This window comes from Glycine max, chromosome 1, assembly GCF_000004515.6.
Source record: "Glycine max cultivar Williams 82 chromosome 1, Glycine_max_v4.0, whole genome shotgun sequence".
In the NCBI taxonomy this organism is placed as follows: Eukaryota; Viridiplantae; Streptophyta; class Magnoliopsida; order Fabales; family Fabaceae; genus Glycine; species Glycine max.
In genome coordinates, this window is record NC_016088.4 from 27,601,957 (window position 1) to 27,622,334 (window position 20,378).

Here is a 20,378-nt window from a genome sequence, read left to right on the forward strand (position 1 = left end):
TTATTTTTTTCCCTAGATTTCATGCTTAGCCAATAAATAGTATTTAATTTCATTCTTTTATCTCTCAAATTTAGATAAACAATTGGTGTACTTTTGAAGTTGCATTTGCACCTCATAAATATGTTTTAACGTAAAATTAGTGAGTGACATAGAAGCTATACAAAATTCACCATCAATGCATAAAACCAAGTTAAAACGGATTATCAAATACAAATATTATCCTTTTGAAACAATTATCATTTTTTTAATTTTAGAACAAGATTTTAAGTTATTTTTTAACTGATCAAGATATGAAAAATAAAATATTAGATTCACTTATATGATAATTATGAAATTATTAAAACAATAAAAGATCATAATTAAATACAATAAAAAACAAAAAAAAATCCAAAGATTAATTAAAAAACTGAAAAATCAAAGATTGTACCAAAACTAATAATATACCCTTATTAATTTCTTATTTTGGGCAGAAGCGGTAAATGTACTTACTAAAAAAAACACAGCTGTCTCAGTCTCGTAGTTCTAATTCCAAGAAAAAGGTATACTAAAGAATACACCCTTGATGATAGTGACTCCATGGTGCAACCAATGCTTTTTATGGGAAAGACGACACCATTTTGAGCCACTAGCTGTGTGGATCAATAGGTACATGACATTTATAAAGTTCTTCGGGGAACCTTGCTTTCCTGTCGAGCAGACACCCCTAAAGGAGAGAAAACACCGTAAAAAGGGGCTCAAGTTAGGCAAATGAAAATATGAAATGGTGTTTATTATGGTACGTTTCTTGGCATTTTGCTATATTAAATATTAACAAAATTATGTTTTAAATAATAATTCTGTTAAATGATAAAGTAAAGTTAATTTTTGGATATATATATTGAAAATACATATATTTTGAGTAAGACATAAAATAAACATTAAAAAACAGAAAAAAAAATTTATACTAAACAACTCAAAGGATTAAGAAAATAATATAAGAAAATAATATAAGATCGTTCATATATGTTAAAATAATTTATTTACCAAAAAAATATGTTCTTAATTTTTATCATATGCAAAAAAATTTTGTGCCAGCAACACTCTTGCCTCGCGAATAAGATTAGTCTCTAATCCAATGACTTGAGAAATATCAATTTTTTTATTGTTATATCATTTTCACATAATTAAATATGATAATTTATCTAATTATCTAATATAATTTTTGAACATGTACTTGGTTTTTTTAATTCAATAAATAAATTATTATTATAATTAACAAGTATAACATATATTACATAATATCTATTAAATATAAATGGTAAAATGTTTTTTATACATTTTTTGGACTAGTATGCATACCTTTTTCCAATAATTAAATATGATAATTTATCTAATTATCTAATATAATTTTTGAACATTTACTTGGTCTTTTTAATTCAATAAATAAGTTATTATTAAAATTAACAAGTATGGTATATATTACATAATATCTATAAACATAAATGGAAAAATATTTAGTTATTAATATAATTATATAAAATTATGATTGTTTACATTTAAAATAACTTAAGAAAATAGTTTTAACCAATAAAAATTTTTTTTAGTGAAAATTTTATAAAATTATTTTTTAAGGAATTTTATAAAATTCTTATTACACTTAATGTTGGGTAAAGACATTTGAAATATTATATAAAGAAAATAAAAACAATTGATTGAATGAAAAATTATAAAATATTAATTTCATTAAAAAAAAATAAAAAGTGAGAAGATATATGTGTTGTGAACTGACAAAAAAAGTATTTATTTAACAAAAGAAGATACATAAAAAGATTATTTTGCTCTTAAATAATAAGAGAAGTTGAGAACTCAAATTTATCAAATAAAAAAAAAATTGAATGCTATACTTACACGAAGGACAATAAGTGGAAAAAAATAAATTCCAAAAGTCTAACCTAGCAGCATCTGATAACTCATGGATGCATAAAAAGATTACTAACTTTTACTATTAACCAACACTTTTCCATGATTTAACTATTACAATAATGGTTTTCATGAAATAATTTATTTATTCTCGCATCATTGAAGTACTAGCTAGTTGATATGATGAAATCCGACTTGGGTCCCTTATGCTTTGATTTTACTTTCACTGTCAAATTTAAAATATCTCCAATCACTTCTTTTAATTCACAGCAAAAAAGACAGGAATCTAACTAAACACTTCCCTACACGTTGCTAATGCTAAATGCCAAATGCGACAGTCATGTGTATTTTAATTTTTATAAAGAAAATGATGTCTCGCACTAAGTAACTGATATGATTATATATATTTTGCCTTCACTGACCCATACACGTAGATAGGGTCAAATAATATCATATATCAAACTTGGTAAAAAAAAAACTATTTTTAAAAATTCTTTATTGTAAGTAGATTTTATCAATCCAACTATTAAATTTTAAGTTCTTACAAAATAAATAAAATTTATAAAATTTTACACAATTAAATAGTTATTGATATTTTTGTTGGTTTACTTTATTTTAATGCATGTCATATTATTTAAAACAGAGTCTAGTTTTCAAATATTATAAGTGTAATTTTTTTACTATTAATTTATTAGAAATTATCTAAGCTATGAATTCTTCAATGATTATTACAAAATTTAATAATTTTATCACAGATGATAATATATAATTAAATAATAATGTTTTTTTACACTACTGATAACACATTAATTAAAATATAAAAAATATAAGTAAATAATTATTATTTAATTATATATCTATAAATTTCTAAATGATATAAAATTATATTACTGTGTTAGTATCTCATGATTTAATAATAAAATTAATATATATTTATTTATGATTAAAAGTATTAAAAATAATATTTGATTTCCTGCACTATTTATGCACTATTTATGTTGCGAGACAATCATTCAATTATATTAAAATTCATATAGAAAAATAATATGTATATTTGGCCAAACTAACATAATTATAAGTTAGTTCAAATAACATACAAATTATTAGAATTTTTTTTATCGAAGTGACTAAAATGTCTTATTAAACACACTTAGTTACTCATTGGTGAAGAAAAATCCTGATTATAATAGTTATCAGGAAAAAAAAACATACAAAGTTTAATTAAATTTAGAAAAGTATATTAACTTTACAGCATTAAAAAAATTACTTTGTATATTTTACTATAGATACTAAAACAGATTGAAACCTATAAGTACAAATTAAAATAAGTAATTTTTAGATGTAAAGACTAAAACGTAAAGATTATTAAGACCAATCGAGTAATTAAATATTTATTTTTCCAATAACGAGAGTAACAATCTTCAGAGAAAAAGAAAAAATAAAATAAAAAAAGAGTAACACACAAGCACATTAGTAAGTAGTGGTTGCTCTCTCTTTCGGTCTTTCCTATTACTATATATTGTTATTCGTTAGCTCCTTTGTGTGTTTCTCGTGCCTTCCTCACTTTATAAATCACTCTCACCCCTTCCCTCTCATGTGATTTCCTTCTTCCACTCCTCCACCTCTCTTCATCTCCTTCTTCACACACACCAAAATAACCATATTCTTAAAATTTCAAACCACAGCAACAAACCTCCGATGATGCCTCCTCAGCAAGAAACCTCTATTACATCAAACATTCCGGCCATCACCAACCGGCCCGAAAACAGCTCCGCCCACGCCGAACCACCGGGCTCCGCCACCAACGACATTAAACCCACTTTCACGATCAATGACATTCACAACCATACTTCTCAGAACCACCAAGTAGCTCCTTCAGCACCCAGATTTTCTATTCTTCAGCAATCCTTGCGCCCCGTTACCCTCAAAGTACTCATCATCAATTTCTCATCACACACAAACATATTTATTTTTTTCTTCACCTTTAATTTCTTCTTTTTTCGTGTACTTTTTTTTTTCCATTGTTTCAATATTTAAAATAAACTAAATCGAAAGGCATAGGAACGACACTTCTATTTGAACAATAAAGTAAATAATATATACTCTATTAATGTAAAGATTTTTTTTTTACCGTTAATTACAAATTCAAATGTATATAATAACTTTTATACTAAATATTTATCTTAAAAATCATATCTATCATAATTTTTAATTTGCAGTGTAAAGTTTTTTTATACTACCAGTAGATATTAAACTCTTAGAATAACTCAATCAATAGGTAATTAATTAATCATGTGTACATGTATTTTAGTTAGTCAGATAATTAACGCTATTTTAGTTTCTCTAACGTTGTAATATTTTTGCATGCTAGTTTGAGGATGTTTCCTACAGCATAACCTTTGGAAGGGACAATAATGGTTGTGTATCTCCTCAAAAGCCAAAGCACACAAGGACAGTGCTGAATGGTGTGACCGGTATGGTGGGGCCAGGGGAGGTCATGGCAATGTTGGGTCCCTCAGGGAGCGGCAAGACCACCTTACTCACCGCCCTCGCCGGCCGTCTTGACGGAAAACTCTCCGGCGCCATCACGTACAACGGCCACCCTTTCTCCAGCTCCATGAAGAGGAACATAGGGTTTGTGTCCCAAGATGACGTGTTATATCCTCACCTCACTGTGCTTGAGAGTCTAACCTATGCTGCCATGTTGAAACTTCCCAAGAGTTTGACTAGAGAAGAGAAAATGGAACAAGTTGAAATGATCATTGTGGACCTAGGGCTGTCCCGGTGCCGGAACAGCCCTGTTGGTGGTGGAGCCGCCTTGTTTCGGGGGATTTCGGGTGGGGAGCGAAAGCGGGTCAGCATCGGGCAAGAGATGTTGGTGAACCCGAGTTTATTGTTGCTGGATGAGCCAACATCTGGGTTGGACTCCACCACGGCTCAACGCATCATGGCGATGCTCCAAAGCCTCGCCGGAGCTTACCGGACCGTGGTGACTACCATTCACCAGCCCTCAAGCCGGTTGTATTGGATGTTTGATAAGGTGGTGGTGTTGTCGGATGGGTACCCGATTTTTACCGGGCAAACGGATCAAGTCATGGATTATCTTGAGTCCATTGGGTTTGTACCCGTTTTCAATTTCGTGAACCCCGCTGATTTTCTGCTTGACCTTGCTAATGGTAAGTGATTTGACCAAATTTTAATAATTTCAAATGCTTGATTTTGTGAAAGTGACATGGGAGGAAGTTTGGGATTTTGTTTTGTGGCTTTGTGCATGTTAATTTTCAATGGCACAATTGACCCATTTGGTAACGGACACCATACATGATATTCAAAAGAGAGTGGTTTACACTTGGTCGTTATTAGGTAAGGGTTCATTTTCATAATTAAAATAACGCGGGTGCTAAAGGGTTGGAGTTTCTTACCCATGAACCTTGTTTTCAAGGTGGCAATTGCTAATGGGTCATTAGAAGCAGTGAATTGATAAGACTATACCATAATCCCCCTTTGGTCGTATTCACAACATGAGTATCTTTTGCAAAAGCGTGGATAGACACACGGGAAAACTTTATGTAGCTAATGTTAAAGGTGGTAAATATGGTCCAATTCCCATGAACTCAAAGTTTGAAATTTTCGTTTTGCATCAATCATTTTTTTTTTCTACACTAAACATATTTTTTATAATTTTAACATTATCTTTGGGGATAGTCTATACAGATTATTAATTCATATAAACTCATATAAATTAATTAAACATGTAACTTTCGTATTATTAACACGATACTTTAACCAATTAAATTAATAGACTAATTATATTAAAAAATAAATAACACTATTATATATAACAATAAAATTTTTAATGTATATTTAATACATATATAAGTTTATGTGTATTAATTCTTACAAAATTAATTATGTAAATTTATGTGTATTAAATATATATTAAAAAATTTAATGTTATATATAACATTAATTAATTTTTAATATAATTGTTCTTTAATTTAGTTGATTAAAGTATTGTGTTAATGGCCTAAAGATTACATATTTGAAACCTACATTTTTCTTCTCAAGACTGGATGTATCGAAAAAATAAAAAAATATCAGGAAGAAAATCCCTAAAGTTTTATAAGAGATGGGTATGTGTTTGGAATTGATTTCGGCTTTTACTTCCGATTAGCCCGGAAATCTTGCCCCCAAGTTCAGATAGATGGGCTAGTTTTCCAATCATAAGAAAACATCACAAACGGCTCATATATAGAAGAGGTTTTTCTTTATTGTTCAAAAAGAATAAAGAAAAAAAAGAAGAAGAGATTTCTTTTTGAGATATACTATTCCTATAATAGTTTTTTATGATACTCTTCACAATATTATTTTTCTTTATCTTTCTATCATATCAAATCATTTTATTTCACGTTTTTCTTTCTTTTTCCCCTTTCAATCATAATTTCTTGTTATTCTGTTTTCAATAATTTTATTTATTTATTTTTAGTGTAAGTGTTTGTTATTTATCTTTATGTTTTAGGAAAATGATACATGCATATAAATTTATCTTATAGATCTCATAGAGTGAGACTCATGTTGAATTATTTAAAATTAGAGATTATTCAACTGAGATATTGTTTAATTACTCTCATTTCTTTGAATTTACCATGTTTCCTTATATATACCTGTTCCAACTACTGTTGTTTTTCTTTCTAAAGTAATGCTCCTTTGGCAGAGAAATTTTTTGTCGTTAATATTGTGCATGCATTAAAAACAACCTTTTTTTATCAACAAATATTAATTGTTAGTTTCTATTAGCAGGAAGAATTGAACTCTCATACTTTTTCTTCCTCCTTTCTTTCTTAACCATCTAACCAACCTTATCACCTTTAGTTTTATTCTGATGGTCTTTATGCACTCTGCCAGTGTGAGATTAGCTATGCTATGAAAATTTAACAGTTCAATTAATTAACATTGAATTGAGACGAACAATTAATCTCAATATCCTAGAATTTAAACAAAATATTTGAATCTCAAAAATTATGATGTTGGAACTTGGAAGTATCTTCAATCATGATTATTCTTAGATTTCAGTTTTGTCATGAACACAGGAAAAAGAAAAAAGTTGGCATGACAGGGATTGAACTTCTAAAGAGACAGGCAAATGAACCTTCTAATTCTTTACATTTTGTGGGTTTGTAGGCATAGTTGCTGATGCCAAACAAGAAGAGCAGATAGATCACCATGAGGATCAAGCTTCAATCAAACAGTTCCTAGTTTCATCATATAAGAAGAACTTATACCCTCTTCTCAAACAAGAGATTCAACAGAATCATAGAGAACTAGCATTTTTAACTTCAGGAGCACCTAGAAGTAAGTGAAATTTTCTTGTTCTCTTGGCATTGCTTTATTTTTTCTTATAGCAGTAATGAGGAGGGTAATATAGCACCATGGCTAAATGAGTAAATGATATTTAAATGCATGTTTGGTAGGTTCTGAGAACCAATGGACCACTAGCTGGTGGGAGCAATTCATGGTTCTTCTTAAGAGGGGTTTAATGGAAAGGAGGCATGAATCTTATTCGAGATTAAGGATTTTCCAAGTCTTGTCTGTCTCAATTCTCTCAGGACTTCTGTGGTGGCATTCTGATCCCTCACATATACACGATCAGGTATCATGAGTCTATGTTTTGTTTTGGTTTTTTGGTACTTTTTGTGAGAATTCAAAAATAAATGGATATTAAATAGGACAGTGGATCAAAATCAGCATTTACTAAATAATTTGCTTGGTTTATATATTCAATTACACTCAATAGTTCATTTGGTTTAATTATTAAATTAGAACTTATTCTTGTCTGCACTTTACTGTTTTGAATTTATTCATAAAATTGAGACGAGCAATTTTAAATTAGTTCACTTGGTTTATATATTCAGTCACACTCAATAGTTCACTTGGTGTAATTTTAGTCTCTAGACGAGCAATTTAATAGATTTTGGTCCCTGACATTAGTTGTCTTCCAACTCTGATGACTTTAGCCGCTGTAACACTGCTACAAAATTCTTCTAGTAATATAGAAATTTTCTAATGATTGGTACACTGCCAGAAATTTTGTAGCAATCTTAAGAGCAACACCGTTGGCCAAGTCAGTAATAGTCAATAACAGTGTTAACGACAAAGACCAAAACACATTAAATTTGCAAGTTTAGGGACTAAAACTTACAATGTTTACGTATAAGGTCAAAATCGTAAAGTGCGAGGAAATACAGGACCAAATTAATGATTAAGCCAAGAAGTTACTTTCCCTTGTAGTATACTAGTACTCATAACAATGTCTATATCCTTGTAACAGGTAGGCCTGCTATTCTTCTTCTCCATCTTCTGGGGGTTCTTCCCTCTCTTCAATGCCGTCTTCGCTTTTCCATTGGAACGACCAATGCTGATGAAAGAAAGATCATCAGGCATGTACCATCTCTCCTCCTACTATGTAGCCAGGATGGTAGGGGACTTACCAATGGAATTTGTGCTTCCCACCATCTTTGTAACCATCTCTTATTGGATGGGTGGACTCAAGCCATCGTTGGTTACATTTGTGTTAACCCTCTTGATCATGCTTTTTAATGTGCTGGTCTCTCAAGGAATAGGCCTTGCACTTGGTGCCATTCTAATGGATGTGAAACAAGCCACAACCTTAGCTTCAGTGACTATGTTGGTGTTTCTTTTGGCTGGAGGTTACTACATTCGGCATATTCCATTCTTTATAGCTTGGTTGAAGTACATTTCTTTCAGTCACTATTGTTATAAGCTTCTTGTAGGAGTGCAGTACTCAGTAAATGAGGTCTATCAGTGTAGACAGGGATTGCATTATAGGATAAGAGATTTTCCTGCCATTAAGTGTCTAGGGCTTGATAGTTTGTGGGGAGATGTGGCTGTTTTGGCTGTAATGTTGATTGGATACAGAGTTGTGGCTTATTTAGCTTTGAGGATGGGGCTGCATCATTGACTAGAGACTGCATAGTAGATCAAGGATTCAGGGCCATAATATTGATTTACATCTTTGTTGTTTGGAACATTGGTCTCAATAGTAGTGTAATTCGATTCTAGCCACAAGGGGTATATCTTAAATCCTTGTGATTAATTGATATTAAATAAAAAAATTTCGTACCCCATTGCCCAGAGGCTCTTCGCTATGCGAAGGTATGGGAGAGGGATGTTGTACGCAGCCTTACCCTTGCATATGCAAAGAGGCTGTTTCCGAATTCGAACTCATGACCAACAAGTCACCAAGGCACAACTTTACCGCTGCACCAGGGCTCGCCCTCATTAATTGATATTAAATGATGCAATTAAAATTTGTGTAGTTGTGGTCCATATTTTTCATGTAACTTTCATTGTAATTTCGAATGCATCATATTTGAATCCCTGTGATTAATTGTTGTGAAATGAATGAAGCAGTTAAGATTTATGTAGCTACATGTCCATAGTTTTCATGTAAGTTTTACAGTAATTTCAAATACAACACATAGTCCTGATGATCAATTGATTGAAATGGAGCAATTCAAATTTGCATAACTACATAGTCCACATTTTTCATGCAACTTTTATTGTAGTTATGAATGAAACATATGCAAATGAAAGAAATAAAAGTGAAAAATGCAACGCCCTGTGTTGTATTTTCTACTGTTCTGGGCATCTGAAGCTTTAAAATCCAATAGTTCATTCAAACAGAAAACAAGGAGTTAGAGATAGGAGTGTTGCTAGGTGCACCCAACATTATTGCTGGTGCACCCAGCAAAGCTATTAAATGCCAAAATTGCCCCTACTTGTTTTTCTTCTTACGGATCACCTTGATCCGTAAGAAGAAAAACAATAATTTATTAATTAGTTTGTTATATATAGAAATCTATTTTTTTAGTTGAGATTCTTGTAATTGAAAATGATTATGCAATACATGAATTCAAACAGTACATTAACTTCAACATAGTCGAACGAAATTAAATTTCCATCAAATACTACAACTAACTAACTCATGCTAATTTTGCGACAAGGACAACTCATCTTCCATTTGCGGTACAGGTTTACTGAAAACAGTTAAAATTTCTATTGGCCCAATCTTTTTCCAGTAGTTAGACTCAATGAGCACCTTCATCATGTCCTCGTTGGTTTTGAGTTCAATTATTTCAAATTTTATAACTTTTTCTGAATACTCATGGTGACTTGGTTTTCGAAAAAACAATCGCCTTACCATTTGTGTTTCATCAACACCATAAGGGGAATCCCCCGAGGCGTAACTTGTTTGATCAAATCCTTTAGTTCATCCATGGTACATCCGGTGGGAATGTCAAAGTTTTTGGGATTTTTTCCTGTGAACGAGTAACCATCAAACTCATTTTGGCGTGACATGTTCCACCTCCCATTGTAATATAGCAGGGCATCATGAGTAAGGGTCATAGTAGTTTCAAGTAAGTTTAAAATACCATCTGGGGTTCTAGCAATGCTACATAATAACTCAATCGGACCAACAAACGAAAATTCATTATTACACATTAACATTGTGTTAACATCAGCATCAACTTTCAGTTGCATACACTGAAACCGAAATTGATTACCTGCATACGTGAAAGGTTGCCGGTAGTAAATTTCATCCAAAAATTGCTTGTCGGTTAGCTTAAGGGTATTGTGTATTCTGGTTTTAAACGTTTGAAAATCACACCTGTTAGGTACTCGAATGGGAACTGGAGTGGAAGCTTGGAAGGAAACACCACTGTCGTTGTGAACAATGGATCCATTTGGAAAAATAAAACCTAATGTGGAGTTCACAACTGTCTGACTGCTTGTCTCTCCCAAGAATGCCATAGTTTTTTGTAAGACTTGGGTTGATACTGAAACTTGTGCTTTCTTACAAGGTTAGGTTGTGCCATATATATAGATGAGTTTTAATATCAATGCTGCATTTTTTAAAGATTGAAAATACGCATGCACATGCTTTCTGTATGTGTTGTCAACTACACGAATGACATGACATGCTTTAGCTTGCATCAGATCTGCATGTGTAGTCATGCTGTGCAGGGTCCTTTCATGCGCTTTATGTTAATGCAGACAACAATTTATCATACACGGTTTTCCACAATGTGTAGTCAAGTCAGACAACGATATATCATACATGCTTTTTTAGAATTAAGTAATAATTTTGTTGTGGACGTAACAAATAAATTACATGTTCAAAACAATCAGGCATTTATAAATTACATGTTCAATCATCATTTATGTCAACATAGTCTCTCTTGAACATCATGAAGCTCTTGTAATGCTGCATTATGCTAATATATGGATTTGGCCACGACTTCGCCTGCGGATGACAATTGCTAGACCATAACAATGATACAGGCGGTAAGGGACAACGTTCTTTTAAATAAACCTGTTGTGTATGCGAAAAAAATGTTAACTCAATCCTACAAAACTCATTGCATAATCATAAAAAAAAGAAAACACTTTATATCTACAATGTACCTCAACAAAATGATTGTCGTACACATGACCGATACAAATTATACGATGCAATGAAGAATTTGTCAGCGGTTGACTTCTAAGGGGAAAAAATGTCATGCTTTGTTGTTTAGACAAGGATACAACGATTACGTTATACCTTGATGCAATGACATGTCCCATGTCCGTTATATCCATCCACTTATCCGTTGTCACCTGAATAAAATAAATATACACGTCAAACTTAATTTCAAACTAAAGTCTTAAAAATCAAATTCATAAATTACATACCTTGGTTAACCCATCAACAAGTAGTGACATCCTTAATTCCTCAAATCTCTCCGTGCCACCAAAGAGCTTGATATAGTCTTCTGAGAAATTGGCAAGTTCTTTAAGCAGATGGTTGCGGACCACCGACCAAGAGTCTTGACCTATACCTAATAAACCGGCAACCGACCGATATCCACAGTTACCATCACCTTTGACATCAACAATCTTATCAATGAAGTCATGCATAAATGGATGAAACTGGTCCAACATGGGCATCATCGTTCTTCGATTCGGTTGCTCAGAGGATGATGTAGTACGTCTCACCGACGAATTGCTATTTTGTTGTGATTCAAAGGCATCTACATACTCCCAGTAAGATGGATCGCGCTTTGTTGACCTTGGGTTCCTACTCGTAGTTTTCTTCGGTGCCCCCTTTGTGTTAACCTTTGCTGAAGGAGGACATATCGAATTCTGATCAGGGTGTGCAATTTCCCAAAGTTTACTTCTTAGAGTAAATTTGCCACAAACATCAAGTTCTTCAAATTTTTGGTATATTGTTTCCATTACGTCCTTGATGCCCACCTCGGGCTCAGATAACTCTTGGTCTGAAAAACTGAGTCTCCTCCAGAACATATGGATCGAATCAAGTGGGATGCAACCACCAACATATTTGGATAGCTCCCAAGCACAAGGAAGACCAAGCGTGGTTCTCACCACGCAACCACAACTTGAGGGATTCTTGCCAGCATAGTGAACATGCTCTAATTCAGCAACAATCTGATTTAAAGCATACCTTGAAACCATTTCAAGCAGCCTCCTGTATAAGGTTTTTTGGAACACATGTCCAACGACATGTGTACTTGTTTCAAATGATGCTTTAATCTGTGTGTGCTGCAACATAATCATGTTGTTCACGGCATCCCACGCACTGCATAAGTCTCCAATGCTATTTTGTAACAGTCTTTTTAAAAACGAGTGAGTAGATTCAACCCTACATTTCAAATACACAAATAAAAATAAACATATACAATAATACAATTCCATAAATTTTTCAACGTTAATAGAAATAGTTGAACAGTTTCATACCTGTTTGTTGTTGTGTTTCCTAAGTGCATCACCTTATTAGTCCAGGCGGAAACAAATTTTTCCTTGTGTGGTATTATCCATGTTTCCTTGACATAGTCAACAAATATTGGCCAAGGTACGCAAGCTACTTCGAACTTCTTCAGGCATTCATCAAACTACTGTTCTGAAGGACAATCAGTCAGAGATCCCCAACAATCCATGACATAATCCCAAGCATTTTTTTGCGCAATTAGTGATTTACATTTAGCCTTCACATTCCTGTTTATGTGAAAGATGCACAAAAAATTTGTGCATTCAGGGAATACATCTTTCACTGCATTCATCAATGCTTGGTCTCTGTCAGTGACAATAACTCCAGGGAGGGCATCACGCTTTAGAAAAAGGCCTCGGAAGCGTTGTAAAGCCCATACCAAATTATTAACGCATTCATCCTCCACATATGCAAAACCGGCAGAGAATGTCATCCCAGTCGGTGTCACCCCAACAAAATCGAGCAATGGGAGTCTATACCGGTTTGTTTTGTAGGTGTTGTCTATCAAAAACACCAAATTGCATGCGTTGACTAACTTCACTGAATCAGGGTGACACCAAAAGATATCACAAACCACGTCTTCATCCTTTATTCTGTGCCAATAAATATATTGATCATGTTCAAGAAGCTTCATCAGATGTTGCATTTCAAGATCGCTTCCTCTTATGGAAGAACAGAATGCACTTCTTGCATTGTATATCTATTTAATAGTCGTACAACTATTGACATTGTGTTCCTTCAGAGTTAGCAGAATATTTTTTGGCTTCACCATGGACTTCGTCATATCAGCAATAAGTGTTTTTTCAGCTTTAGTCAATCGCCCCGCATATGGATGTCCAACTAATGACTTGGCCAATTCATGATTATGCACTCCACAAATCAACTTCACCATCCAGCCTTCTCCTTCAACCACTGGCTTGCAACGAAGCTTGAAGGGACACCCACATTTCCTAGTCCCAGTGTCTCTTCTGATAAATTCTTTTTTCCTACACTTATACTCGCCACTCCTTTCACAACCAATTAACACAAACGTACTCCTTCCTCTACTACCTGTGTTTGTGTCTGACCTTAAAATCATCGCCACAAATCCGTTTTCATGAGCCACGGATCGAGCCCACCGCAAAACATCCTCTCGGCACTCAAACACCTACAAAATCCACATAATTTAAGTTTTCTACCAGTATTCATTTTATTAAATATGTGACAAACATTAACATTATAACCTGAGAAGTCTTGAACGCATCCGAACAATCAACATGTGGTTCATTCGCACCACATGATTATGCATTTTCATAATCCATATCCGCTCGTTTAGACATTATTTCATACATTCACTCATCTTCATCCATCTAACCAAATCAAACAAAAAATGGTCATACAAAAAAATTAGTAATTTAAAAGAAAAAAGGAAAATAAATGAAAAAACAAATGCAAAAACATCAAATACCAAAAATAATACACTTACGGATCAACTTGATCCGGAAATTATGGATCAACTTGATCCGGAAGTCATCCAAACGTCCGCGATGAACAAACACCATCTGCGTACCTCGTTTGTCGCCACTGACCACCAACCACCGCAAAGCTTGACGCCGGAAACTTCACCTTCACCGCTGCTACCCCCATGAACCAGAGGCAATGCCGCACGAAAAAGAGAAAACGAGAAGCAAAGCTTTTTGAAAATGGAGGTAAGAAGATTTTCCGGAAAAAAATGGCATTTTTAAGGAAGAAAGGTGGTAGGGGCAATTTTGGCATTTAATAGTTTTGCTGGGTGCACCAGCAAAAATGCTGGGTGCACCTAGCAACACTCTAGAGATAGGAAAACAAAGAAAGCAAAAAAGTTAGCTCTATAGAAGGTTCCCCCTCAACATCATCCATCCTAATCTCAACCACCAAATCATGACCTTACATAAAAATGTTGTAGAGTAGAAGTTTTATCTTATCAAATATTTGTTTTACATATTAAATTCTTCTATTTCTCCTTCTACATATACAACAACAATTACTTATGCACATTGAACTAAAGGGTGTTATACATTTTGTATTTGTCAAGGAAAAAATAAATCTTTTATGTCTCTGACCCTACTACTGTGACACCCTCTACCCAACACACATATAAATGAGAAAAACATATAAAATGTGAAATCTAATTAAATCAATTTTATTCAATAAAATCGTAAGTAAATCCACGTGAATAAAAGGTTCATATTTGCTTTACCGTTGTCAAATAAAATATATCAGAAATATTTTCGGCTCTAATTAAGGTCGTTCTAATTTACAAAAGAACTTAAGTGAAGTAGCATAATAATAAAGTAAAATAAAATTTTCGGAACATCATGCAATTAAAACAGAAACTTATGCTCCAATGTGACATTCTATCAGAGCATTGTGTCTCGACGTCCTCCAACACGAGGTTCTTTAAAGCAATCCACCTAGTCATCTGCTCCCATGAATACAGGGTTCGAGATCATCACAGGATCTAAACACAAATAACACATAGGGAGTGAGTCATCACATTCCTCAACGAATAGAGATAAACAAAAACATACAGGTATGATATAAATATAACAATAATATAATTATAACAACAATATAGGTATAACAAGGCTCAACTTTGACACAGTTCGCATCATTTCAACACTCAACACGTAAAATCACTTGTTCTAGAATTTAATCACAAAACACATTTCACGCCTTCACGATTAATCACATATTCAAGGCAAGACATCTCAAATACAATACTGCATCTCACACTTACATAATTCATTACACACTATCACATAAAGTCACAATGATCATTACAAAGACGTTATGCAATAGATAAACTAAAACTCAATCTTATATACAATATGGTACCATATCAGTGAAAAACAACACTAGGACGCCTAGGAATACATAACAAGACACGTCAAATAATGGGTATGTTAGGTCACTCTTACTAAGTGAAATCATAAGGTGACGAATCAGGGTCACTCTATTTTGTAAGAATTCTCCTACCATATGGGATCAACATACGCTTAAAGGAGCACTCAAATCGAGTGTATTTACTCCCAAGGCATAGACTCCAAAGAATTCGTTAGGGCCTCACCTTCTTGATTCAAGTCCAACCCCTAAAGCAACTTTTGCACACAAACACTACTCATAAATGATACAATAAACATGACCTCACACTTGTTTTCAAACACGTTTAACACATTGTGCTACAATTTAACACCTTAGGTTCCTAACTTGGAACCCTACACTTTCCTTTCAACCCCTTGCGCATAAGAACTTTTCTCAAGGTAAACACTAGTCAAGTTATTGCATAATTCTCAATTCACAACACAAGTATTATCACATCAAGTATTAACCAAACAATTATCCACAACCATATTCTATGTCCATGATTTAACATCTCACAACATCACATTCCATCATTACATGTTCATGTGTATCTGGTGACACCCTCTACCCCGACATATATATTTATATGATATCATACATGAAAATGAAAAATTAATTGAAGAGATTTTATTCAATAAACATAAAGGAGTTCACATGGGTATAAGGTTCACATTCACGTTAATCATCAAATTAAAAACTTATCAAATAAGGGTATGAAAGCATCTTCGGCCTAAAACAAAATCATCATATATATTTTTTTTACAAAAGAAAACAAGTTAAGTAGCAAAATAACATAAAGTAACATGTTCAAAATATTATGCAAATAATATACAAACCCATGCCTTAATGCCACATCCTATTAGAGCGTTATGTCCCATCGTCCTCTAGTACGAGGTTCTTTAAAGTCATCCACCTAACCATCTGCTCCCACGAACACAAGGTTCGAGATCATCACAGGATCCAAACACAAACAGCACACAGGGAGTGAGTTATCACATTCCTAAACAAGTAGAGATAAATGAAAGCACACACACACACACACACACACACACACACACACACACACACACACACACACACACACAAATATATATATATATATATATATATATATATATATATATATATATATATATATATATATATATATATATATAAGTATAACAAACTCAACTTAGCACAATTCACATCATTTTACCACTATTTGCATAACATCACATGTCCCAAGGATTGAATCACAAAATCACATTCCACACCTTCATATTAATCACGTGTTTAGAACAACATATCTCAAGTACAACACAACATCCCACATTCACACAATTCATTACCCACCATCACATAACAAGTCACAATGATCATTACATAGACGTTATGCACAGATACACTAAGACTCAATCCTATATGAAATGCGGTACCATGTCAGTGAAAAACCTCGTCGAGCGCCTAGGAGTGCATGACAAGACAGACCACACACTGGTAAGTCAAGTCACTCTCACTAGGTAAAATCATTGGGAAACCAGTCAAGGTCATGTTGTTTTGCGAGAATGCTCCAACCATGTGGGATCAATACATGCTTAAAGGAGCACTCAAACCGAGTGTATTTACCTCCAAGGCCTAGACTTTGAAGAGTCCATCAGGGCCTCTCCCTCCTGATTCAGGTCCAACCCAAAAAACATTTTAACACGCAGACTCTATCTATGAACTATACAAAACACATGACTCCTCAAATGTTCTCAAAATAATTTTAACTCGTCACGCCCCAAAATGGTTAAACTTGTTGGGTTCCCATGGTGGATCTCATCACAAAACTCGTCGCCCATTAACTCGTCGCCCTTAAAGGGTCTTACAATCGTGTGATTGTACGGCTCATAGCTCATAACTCAATGCACACATATCTCAATGCATGTGTGATCTCATAATTTAGCACATACTCAACTTGTCACTTACACACAGTTCATCACACTTTCATAATACTAAAACATCACATTATCATGCCTCATGCATCATATACATATCACAGTAATAACATTAATATGACTAATTATCTCATTAGAACAAGCCTTTAAAATCATATATGTGCCACTTGAGTTTGAATTATGCAATACACATAACTACTCAATTGTTTTCAAAATCATTTTAACTTGTTGTTCCTCAAAGTGATTCAACTCGTCAAGTTCCCACAGTGGATCCCATCACAATACTCGTCACGCAAAACTCGTTCCCCTTAAAGGGTCTTACAGTTGTGTGATTGTACAGTTCTTAGCTCACAACTCAATGCCATCACTTTACACTTGACAATAACATGTATAATCACATTGAGGAACGTATTAGTCTCACACCTTCTCACTTCTCATACATCATTTACACACACACACACACACACACACACACACACACACACACACACACACACACACATATATCACAATAACAGTCTTCCAACATTTAAGGCATATAATCATATCAAAATCATAGGTTCAAAAACACGAAAACACCAAGAGCACTCAATTTTATCATCCAATTCACATTAAGGCATCAATTGGCCCGTTAAACATACCAATCTCATAATTATAATCATAAAGACAAAATTACAATACAGTGAACATCCCAAAATAAACCCCAATTTGATCCTCTAAGGATCCCTACACATGTTCATTCTAACCCCAATTGCGATAAACTCATCTCTTACTTCTAAGCGGGCTCACGTGCGTAGTTCAACAGCAATAACAGTGTCTCTAGCGGTTCCCTAAGATTCCTCAACCTTTTCTCTATTTTCTCTGCTAGGGTTTCTAGGCATTAGAGAGAAGAATAAGAGATTGGAGCTTCAATTTCACTGTCTTCTTGTGAGGGTCCTTTCTCTCTCTACAAATATTATTTCACAAATCCCAATGATGGGGATATGCGAAAATGAGTTCCGAACATGGTGTCCAAATTTCAGGACTAGCCGATGGTTAACGAGTCCGAGATCGTAGTTTTACTGGAACAAGTTTTGGAGAGGAAGAAGGGAGAATGAATTTGAGAGGAAGAGAGGGTGTACAAACATAACATATCTTAAATGTAAAACATGGACCTAATATGTCTCTATTTATAGCTAGGGTACTCTGAGTCTATTATTTACTCTATTTTTTATTTTATTATTTTATAAAAATGAACTCTATTTTACTTCCTATCAAATGAAACATCCTTTTTATTTTCTATAAACATATTTTTATTTTATTTACCTTAAAACCATTATTTTAATAAATAAAATTATTTCTCCTTATTTATTTAATTACAAAAACCTCATTATTTTCCTAAAACTCTATTTATTTTTAATTAAAATTCTTTTTAATTTATTTTACGAAAAACAAGGTGTTACATATCTCACAAATTAACACATGCTCAACTTGTCACTTATACTCAATCTCAATCACAATTTCATAATTCCAAAATGTCATGTCATTACGCCTAATGAATTATATACACATGACATAGTAGTAATATTTGCATGACACAAAACATATATATATATATATATATATATATATATATATATATATATATATATATATATATATATATATATATATATATAACACAATAACTCTCTCCCCTCATTTAGGGCATATAATCTTTCACTTTACTCCTCCTATTTATAGCACCCACATGTACATGTATAGTAAACAAGTATATCCTTACATTTCCTCCTAAGTTACAACAACCTTTGTAGAGTAAAATTATAAGTGCAGGGGATGTACTAATCCTATTAAGTTCATACTTACCTTCACTACTAGAAATTATACATTTAACATTGCTAGATTAACATCGGTTTTGGACAAAACCAATGTTAACACAAATGCGGTGGTATACTTGTAAATAAGACGAGTTTATTAACATCGATTTTGTTAAAACCGATGTTAACATAGCCTCGTTAACATTAGTTTTTTGAAAAACTGATGTTAACATAGTCTCGTTTACATCGGTTTTGACAAAATCAATGTTACCTAGGTCATGTTAACATCAGTTTTTACAAAAAATCGATGTTAACTAGGATAAGTTAACATCATTTTTTTTAGAAAACCGATGTTTTGTTTTTACTAAAATTAAACTAGAAACTCTTTTCATTGCTCACACTCAGTCTTGCAAACCTACCCTCATTACTGCCATTGCTCCTGACCCCCCAAGCTGAGTCTCGCAAAGCCACCCTCTTCATTGCCATTGTCCTTGACCCACAACGCAGAGTCTCACAAAGCCACCCTGGTTGTGCTCTGGTTGCAAAGCCACCCTTTTCACTGCCATCGTCGCGCTCTGGTAAGTTTTCTTGCTTTCGTTGCAGCCATTGGCACCAAAGCACTCTTTGCTCCTCTTCTCGTGTCTGCTATGTCTTGGTAAGTTTTACTTTTGCTTGCCATTATTTTAACTTCCCTTAGTGTTTTGTTTGTACTTACTATTATGTTTTTCTTGTATTGGGGTATCTAATCCCCTTATCTTTTTAGTGGGATGCTTGAGTTCGATATTGTATTTGGTTGAATACATTAATGTCTTATCACCCAGACTTAGAAACTTACACTTTCACAATGTTAGTAATTTTCTATAACTCTAGAAGCTAATAGGGTTTAGTTAAGAGAAGCATAAACAGAAAGAGAAGGATGTGGGTTCATTTACTATATAGTGTACTTGTAAGGGGGTGGTTATGGTGATGTTCTCTAGCATTAACATCGTAGTCATGTTCTATTTTGGCTCAGTTTTAGACAAATCATGCTCC

General features: G+C 33.5%; 1 protein-coding gene across 1 annotated transcript; it reads left to right on the forward strand.

The window, feature by feature from the left end:
- The first annotated feature begins 3,044 nt into the window (after positions 1 to 3,044).
- Positions 3,045 to 9,364, forward strand: LOC100810165 (ABC transporter G family member 21). Its single transcript, XM_006573220.4, has 5 exons — positions 3,045 to 3,828; positions 4,271 to 5,075; positions 7,081 to 7,251; positions 7,371 to 7,549; positions 8,228 to 9,364. Exons 1-5 carry the CDS (start codon positions 3,598 to 3,600, stop codon positions 8,876 to 8,878), a joined length of 2,037 nt encoding a protein of 678 aa, XP_006573283.1. The 5' UTR covers positions 3,045 to 3,597; the 3' UTR covers positions 8,879 to 9,364.
- Positions 9,365 to 20,378: the final 11,014 nt, after the last annotated feature.

Coding starts and splice junctions, on each gene's coding strand:
- LOC100810165 (XM_006573220.4), top strand. CDS start 3,598: ATGATGCCTCCTCAGCAAGAAACCTCTATTACATCAAACATTCCGGCC. Junction 5,076..7,080: donor TCTGCTTGACCTTGCTAATG/GTAAGTGATTTG, acceptor GTGGGTTTGTAG/GCATAGTTGCTGATGCCAAA. Junction 7,550..8,227: donor CCTCACATATACACGATCAG/GTATCATGAGTC, acceptor TCCTTGTAACAG/GTAGGCCTGCTATTCTTCTT.